Here is an 8,367-nt window from a genome sequence, read left to right as displayed (position 1 = left end):
TTAGCAATCGGGGAAATGCAAATCCAAACTCTCCTAAGATGTGTTCATCTGGTTCTAATTAGATGGCCAGTCCTCAAAATAGAGACAATAATCAAAGTTTCTCATTTTCTCCAGTCTCATGGGGGCAGCAGGACCTTCATCTGGTTTTCATCTGTTACCTGGTCACCACACTCACTATCAAGCAAGTGATGAACACCAGCAGTGACACTGGGCTCAGTGTGATCCAGGTGCACAATGTTGAAAACCCACCCCATCCTGGTGAAAGGAAGGTGCGACACCAGGGCTGTGAGGCCAGGGCTGGGATTAAGCAGCCCCTGTCATCATTCCTCAGGCCCCACTAGAGTCACCTACTTGTGCCCAGGCCTGTGCCCAGGTTTATGGAACATGGGGGGGGGATGTTGCCCCATTCCTGGCCTTGAGGAGCTCATGGTTCCAGTGTAGAGGTGGACACAGGGCAAGACTTGAAGCGCCCACAGAGCAGGGGGTTCTGGAGGGGAGCCCAGAACACAGAAGATGAGAGGGAATCATATATCAGTTGAGAAAGACCAGCCTCAGTCCCAGAGATAGGATCTTCAAGCTGCAGGGTCACTGATTGCTGGATTGTACATTCACAGTGAAAGAGGACCTGAGGCTCCCACTGACCAGCCAGCTTCCCCAACCCTTGCCATATATGGGGGCATAATCAGGTGTCCTGCACTAGTCCGCCCCTGGTTTTTGACCCCATGTGATATAGAACTTTCTCTTTTAGCAGTGGCACAGGTGGGGTGTCACCTGCTGCTGATCATCACCCCTGCTCACCTGTGGCCGCTGACCCCAAGCCAGGCCTGTCCACTGCTCAGCCTTCCCTTATCAGCTGATATAGGACAGAGAATGGAGCTGCAAGTCGCAGCCACATACATCCTTCTTGTGTGCTCTCGGCACATGGAACCAGAGGGTATTCTGGATTTTTTTTCCTTCTAATATTGGGGATGAAACTCTAGGTCATTCTATCTCTGAAATACACCCCAACCCAATTTTTTTTGCTAAGGTTTAAGTTACTAAGGGCCTTGTTAATTTACTTAGGCTAGCCTTAAAACCTGTGATTCTCCTGTTTCAGCCTCCCAAATACTGTGATTACAATATCTTCTGCATCTTTTAGGAGACAAAACAGTCTCAGTTAGGAGAGGGGCAGGGATGCACACCAGCAGATTCTGAGTGCTCCCCTGTCCCCCAGGTCATCACCCTCTGGGTGGGGCACCAGCCCAGCCCCAACAACCCCTGCTCTGCTGTGTAGCCTGCCATGGTGAACCTTATCTGTGCCCACCACCCAGGTTGACCCTAATGCCTGTCTATGCCAGAACCCAGCTGGGCCTGTCCTATCCTTGCTGTAGTAGAACAAGCTTGTGGTGAGTGTGGACCATTCTCAGGGACAGAGGGATGTAATAAGCTAGAAAGCCAGCCCTGGGAAGCACGGTTATTATTCGTGTATTACCAGGCCTGGAGAGGTGGAGTAGCCAGCCAGAATACAGCTAGTACAGAAGATCCCCGGCTTACGATGGTTGTACCTAACAATCTATTTTGCAGTGGTGGGAAAGTGTTGTGCAGTCATGGGAAGCCACACTTGGAATTTGGAATTTTGATTTTTTTAACAATTTTTTATTGAACATAAATAGTATACATTTAAACTATATTTGGTGCCCTCTCACCCCACTCCCATGTTCCCTTCCCACCTCCCACCAATGGTTGTCTAGGTTAATGATGTCTTATTCATAATTTTACACATGTTCCGATGTAGACCCTCATTAATCAAGATCAGCCTTCATCCTCTCCTATCTTTCCATTCAAACTTTGCTGATATTTTCCCTCCATTATCTGGAGTCCCACTGGTATCCTTTGTGTTTTCTAGTTTGGGCATATTAGAGGAAACATATGTACCCTCTCCTTCTGTGCTTGGCTGATCTCACTTAACATAATGTTCTCCAGGGCTTTCCATCTTCTTGCAAATGATATATGTTTGTTTTTCTTTATGGCTGAATAGAATTCCATTGTGTGTATTTCCCACAGTTTTGCTATCCATTCATTTGTTGATGGAGATCTGGGTTGGTTCCATATTTTGGCTATTAGAAATTGTGCTGCTATGTACATAGGTATGCATATGTTGCTGTATTTCTCTGAATTCAACCCCTTTGGAAAGATACCCAGGAGTGGTATAGCTGGATCATATGGTGGATCTATTCGCACCTTTCTTAGGAATCTCCACACAGATCTCCATAGTGTGTGAACTAGTTTTCATTCCCACCAACAGTGTAAAAGAGTTCCTTTTTCCCCACATCCTCACCAGCATTTGTTGTTGTTTGATTTCTTTATGCTTGCTACTCTGACTGGGGTTAGATGGAATCTCAGTGTAGTTTTGATTTGCATCTCCCTGATGGCCAGTGATGAAGAACATCTTTTCATGTATCTATTGGCCCTTTGTATCTCTTTTTTTGTGAAGTGTCTATTTAGTTCATTTGCCCATGTCTTGATTGGGTTGTTTGTTTTGCTAGTGTAGAGTCTTTTGAGCTCTTTGTATACCCCCCTGTCAAAATGGTGGCTGGTAAAGATCCTTTCCCATTCTGTCAGCTTCCTCTTTACATTATTGATAGTTTCATTTGATGAGAAGAAACTTTTTTAGTTTGATGTTATCCCACTTGTTTATTCTTGCTTTAATTTCCTGAGCTTTGGGGGTTTTGTTGAGAAAGTTACTGCCTGTTCCAATATGTTGTAGTGTTGAACCTATGCTCTCCTCTACTAACTTCACAGTCTCAGGTCTAATTTCTAAGTCTTTGATCCATCTTGAGTTGATTCCTGTGTTAGGTGAGATATAGGGGTTTAGATTCATCTTTTTAATAATGGTTAGCCAGTTCTCCCAGCACCACTTGTTGAAAAGGCTGTCTTTTCTCCAGCGTGTGTGTTTGGCCACTTTGTCAAAGATTTATTGACTAAAGATGTGTGGGTTTGTTTCTGTATCTTCTAATCCACTGGTCAGTATATCTGTTATTGTGCCAGTACCATGCTGTTTTTACTACTATTGCTCTATAGTGTAGTTTGAAGTCTGGGATTGTAATGCCTCCTGCATGTTTCTTATTTTTGAGAATTGCTTTGGCTATTCTAGGTCATTTCTTTCTCCATATAAAGTTCATGATTGATTTTTATAGGTTTCTGAAAAATGTCACTGGTATTTTAATGGGAATTGCATTGAACCTATAGATCAGTTTTGGCAGAATGGCCATTTTGATAATATTTATTCTTCCTATCATGAACACGGGAGATCTTTCGATCTTCCAAGGTCTTCTTCAATTTCTTTCCTTAATGTTTTATAGTTTTTGTTGTAGAGGTCTTTTACATCTTGGGTTAGGTTTATTCCTAGGTATTTTATTGATTTTGAGTTTATAGTGAATTTAATTTTTTGTTGTTGTTGTTGTCGTTTGATTGTTTGTTTTGTTTTGTTTCTTTCATTGTGGATGTGTTGTTGGCATAGAGAAAAGCCACTAATTTATTTAGGTTGATTTTGTATCCTGCGACTTTGCTTAATTTGTCAATCAGCTTCAGAAGTCTTTTGGTTGAGTTCTTTGGGTCTTCCAGATAATTGATCATGTTATCTGCGAATAAGGATAATTTTAATTCCTCTCTTCCTATGTGAATTCCATTGATTTCCTTCTCTTGTCTGATTGCTACAGCAAGAGTCTCAAGGGCTATATTGAAAAGGAGTGGTGATAGTGGGCATCCTTGTCTTGTTCCCGACTTTAGCAGAAATTCTTGCAGTTTTTCCCCATTCAATATAATGTTGGCTTTGGGTTTACAGTATATTGCCATAATGATGTTGAAGTACTTTCCTTCTATCTCAGTTTTTTGCAGTGTTTTTAACATAAATGGGTGTTGGATTTTGTCGAATGCTTTTTCAGCATCTATTGTTATGATGATGTGTTTTTTGTTCTTGGTTCTTTTTATGTGGTGAATAACATGTATCAAAAATGGAATGTTCAAATTAAAATCACCGCAACAAGAAAAACCTACAAATCTGCTCTAACGTGTCATTTATATATAGATGTGTGGACTACACCAGGCCCTTAAGTAAGATCCATTTTATAAGTTTGTTTCTGAACATGATCAAAATATAAATCACTAAATTTCCTCAGCATGGTATAGAATTTAATTTTTTATTATGTATTTGCCTTACACAATTTTTAGGACACACATGGATGTATAATTATGAAGAGGGGCTTACTAGATTGCCTTCCATGGTAGGAACTGGAAGGCCCACATGTCCACCTGCACTCTGGGGCAGCAGAGGGACCAGTCATGGCTCAGTCCAAAAAGATGGAGCCTCAGAGCAAAAGGAACCCATGAAGTAGCCCAAGTCCAAGGATAATTTGAAGCCACTGAAGGCCATGAGACAATTTCTGCTGAGGGTTCATTTTGGAAGTCTAAAAATCTGCAGTCTGATACCTATAGGTATAGCAAGAGACACACCCGCTGGAGAAGGATCTGCCTTCCATCATCTGAGCTTGCTTCCTTTGTCCAGTGTGAGTTGTGGCTGGGCCCCCAGCCTGTGCTCAGTGCTGCCCATGTTCAGAGTGGTCTTCCCCTCAGTGTGCTGTCCTGCGTGCCACTAGCCTCTAGAAATCACCCTCCCAGACACATTCAGAAGTCTCTTTATCCTAGGCATCTCTCCATCTGATCACATTGACAGTCCAAATTAACCATCAGACACTATCAAATAAATAGGTTTAGGAGAGAAAGCAAATGTTTGGACGAGATGTGGTGGTGTACACCTGCAATACCAGTACTGGGGAGACTGAGACAGGAGAATTGCAGGTTCAAAGCCAGCCTCAGTGACTTAGAAATAACCTGTTTCCAAATAAAACCTAAAATAGAGATGAAAGTATATCTTGGACATCGAATATGCTTGGTTCACTCCCCAGCACCACCACATACACACACAAAAATGTGCATGTTCATGTTTCTTTGTAAACCAGAGGTCAAATATGTTACGCTATGCAATATAACTCTGAGGGCAACTAATTGGCACTTAAGAAAGCTTATTTAGGACAAGATAATCTAACATTTAGTGTCCTCCACCACACAGATTGTAGAATGTTAATGATGTTTCTCAGTACTGACGAACACCAAAATACTAATGGTGGCATAGACATTGCCTATGAGCATATGGACACCATTGTAAATTGGGTCCTTCCTTAACATAATTCTTGAAGAGGAGATGCTGAAATGCAAAAAGTACATGAATAGAAAGACAGTAACCAGCAGCAGCAGGATGACATGGGAGGCCCATTGTTCTGTGGATGCCCTTGAAGAAAGGCTGGAGCTGTGAGGGTGCTGGGACTGCCTCTTATGCCTGCACAAGAGAGCCACCACATACACACTAGAGAGGACCATGAACCCAATGAAGGTTACATCCTGGAACACCCCTATTAAGGAAAACAAGAGCCTGATGATGTGGTCCATGGGCAAGACACTGCAGGATTTAGAGATGAGCAGCTCAGTTGAGGTATCATTGGTGGTGCCAGCAATGGCAATTAAGAAATGAGCAGTAATGACTATATTAGACACCCAGAGAATGAGAAAGCAATACAGGCTGTGAAGTGAGGATTTATGTTTAAACTTTGCCAACCAGGAGCTTCTGGGGCAGAGGGTGATGGCCTGGCGCATGCTCAGCAGGCAGGTGGTACAAATGGAGAGGCTCCTCCACAGCCTGTACAAGTAAATAGCTGATTTACATGTGATGTCATCCCCAAGCCCTGGAAATCCTGAAATATCTTCAGCTATGAAGGCCCTGGTCAGCAGCATAATTATGTGGATTATAGCCAAGAGGCCAATGATCAGTTCCATGGGCTTGGACCTGGACTCCAGAAAGAACAAGAGGATGTGGAAGACAAAAAGGATGGTGTTGGCTGATTGTAGCTTAGTATAAAGGCATACTTGTGTAATAATCTCAGTACTTGGGAAGGCTGAGACAGAATGATCACAAATCAGTGTCCATTCTCAGAAACTTTGCAAGGTTCTCACTATTTTTGTGTGTGTATGTGTGTGGGGGGTACAAGGAAAGGAACCCAGAGACTTTCAACTTCTGAGATACACTCACAGACCTATTTTATATTTTATTTGGAAACAGAATCTCATTAAGTTGCTGAGAGTCTCACTAAATAGCTGAGTCTGGCTTTGAACCTGAACAATCCTCCTGTCTCAGCCTCCAAATGTACTGGAAATTTAAGCATGTGCCTCCATGCCCAGGCTCAGTAAGGTTTTCAGTGACAAATAGGGCTGGTGGAATATTCAGAAGTAGGAGGACCCTAGGTTCCACCTCTATTAACACACACACACACACACACACACACACACACACACACACACACACACACAGAATGAAACCACCTAAGTTACTAATTGCCATGCTAAATTGCCATGGCTGGTCTTTAACCTGTGAACCTCCCATCTCAACCTTTCAAGGACCTAGATTACAGGTGTGTACCGCTTTCTATGGCTAAAGTATCACTTTTGTATAAAAGAACATTTGCATTAAGAATATTGCCTATATAAAGACCAAAATAAAGAATTAAAGGATCAGGATGATATAGTTATATGGTTAGAGTGTTATCCCAATGCCTGGGCCAAAATAACGGGCATAGGACTGGCCAAGCATGTGGCCCCAATAGTAGCTGAGCTAAAAGCTACTGCTCAACCAATACGCGTTAAGCAATACCCAATGCCCGAGGAAGCCCAACGAGGAATAGCGCCTCCTATCCATAGACTGTTTGAAGCCAGAGTCCTCAGGTCCTGCCATTCAGCATGGAACACCCCACTCCTCCCCGTCAAAAGGCCAGGAGTAACAGATTATCGGCCTGTGCAGGACTTGAGAAAAATTAATGAAAGGGTCGAGGATATTCACCCAACTCTGCCTAATCCATATATGCTCTTGAGCCACCTTTCCCCATCATTAATCTGGTAAGTGACTTTAGATTTGAAGGATGTTTATTTCAGTCTTCCATTGGCTGAAATTAGCCAGCCACTGTTTGCTTTTGAGTGGCAAGAAGAAAAAGGGGTAAGGTAGGCCAACTAACCTGGACTAGGCTCCCCCAGGGATTCAAAAACTCCACAAATCTTTTTAATGAGGCCCTTAGCCAGGACCTAGAGCACTTCCAACAGACTTATACACATGTGACCCTGCTGCAGTATGTCTATGACCTGCTGTTAGCTGTAGCCACTAGGAAAGAATGCCTGAAAGCTACAGGCCAGTTGCTTAAAGAGTTGGGGGCCCTGGGTTATCTAGCCAGTGCTAAAAAGGCACAGATTTGCCAACAGACTGTTACCTATTTGGGATACAAACTGTGGGATGGAGCATGATGGCTGACCTATGAAATGAACAAAACCGTTCTTCGCATCCCGACCCCTACCACCGCCCAAAAGGTGAGAGAATGCTTGGGCTCTGCGAGGTTTTGCCGACTATGGGTACCAAAGACACTAAAGAGTGGCAATGGACTGGGGAGCATCAACAGGCATTCGATCATCTCAAAAGAGCCTTCTTTCAGGCTCCTGCTCTAACTCTGCCTGATCCCCTAAAACCTTTTGTCCTGTATGTGGACAAAAAAGGAAGAAGTAGCAAAAGGGGTGTTAACTCAGCAACTAGGACCATGGAAGAGACCAGTATCCTTCTTGTCTAAGAGACTGGATGGGGTAGCAGCAGGGTGGCCCCCTTGCATCCGCATAATAGCAGCCATAGGTGTCCTTGTCAAAGATGCGGACAAATTGACTTTTGGACAAAATTTGCAAATAACAGCTCCACATCCGGTAGAGGGAGTTCTGAGATAGCCTCCGGGCAAATGGATGACGAATGCCAGACTCACCCACTACCAAGAACTTTTATTGGACTCTCCCAGAATCATCTTCACAGATCCAGTAGTCCTGAATCCAGCCACCTAGCTGCCTGCACCAGACCTGCAACAGCCTCTTCATGATTGCACAGAAATCTTGTCTGAGGTCTCCCAGGTGCGAGCTGACCTGCAGGACATTCCACTGCCTAACTGTGAGTTGAACTGTTACACAGATGGCAGCAGTTTCATGCAAAATGGAGAACGGCAGGTGGGAGCAGTAGTGGTGAGTCAAGAAAGAGAAGTGATCTGGAGCAGTGTCCTACCCTCCGGGACATCAGCTCAAAAAGCTGAACTGGTGGTGCTGGCCGAGGTTCTTGAAAGAGCCGAGGGAAAGCACATCAACGTGTATACCAATAGCAGATATGCATTCAGAACTATACATGTACATAGCGCCATCTACCGGGAATGGGGGTTCCACACATCAGAGGGCAGAGAACTCAAAAACTTGGCTGAAGTACAG

The 8,367-nt window shown here is 43.7% G+C and overlaps 1 protein-coding gene across 1 annotated transcript; it reads right to left on the bottom strand.

Moving 5' to 3' along the window:
• Positions 1-424: 424 nt before the first annotated feature.
• LOC308279552 (vomeronasal type-1 receptor 90-like) lies at positions 425-7,821 on the bottom strand (the record flags this gene model as incomplete). Its single annotated transcript, XM_080719681.1, has 4 exons — positions 425-487; positions 4,247-4,297; positions 5,143-5,878; positions 7,679-7,821. The coding sequence occupies 4 exons, from the start codon at positions 7,819-7,821 to the stop codon at positions 425-427; spliced, it is 993 nt and encodes a 330-aa protein (XP_080575807.1).
• Positions 7,822-8,367: the final 546 nt, after the last annotated feature.

This window comes from Muscardinus avellanarius, assembly GCF_963383645.1.
Source record: "Muscardinus avellanarius genome assembly, chromosome: Y".
Taxonomy (NCBI): domain Eukaryota; kingdom Metazoa; phylum Chordata; class Mammalia; order Rodentia; family Gliridae; genus Muscardinus; species Muscardinus avellanarius.
Note: the sequence above shows the minus strand (reverse complement) of the source record. Positions and strands in the feature narration are given on the sequence as shown.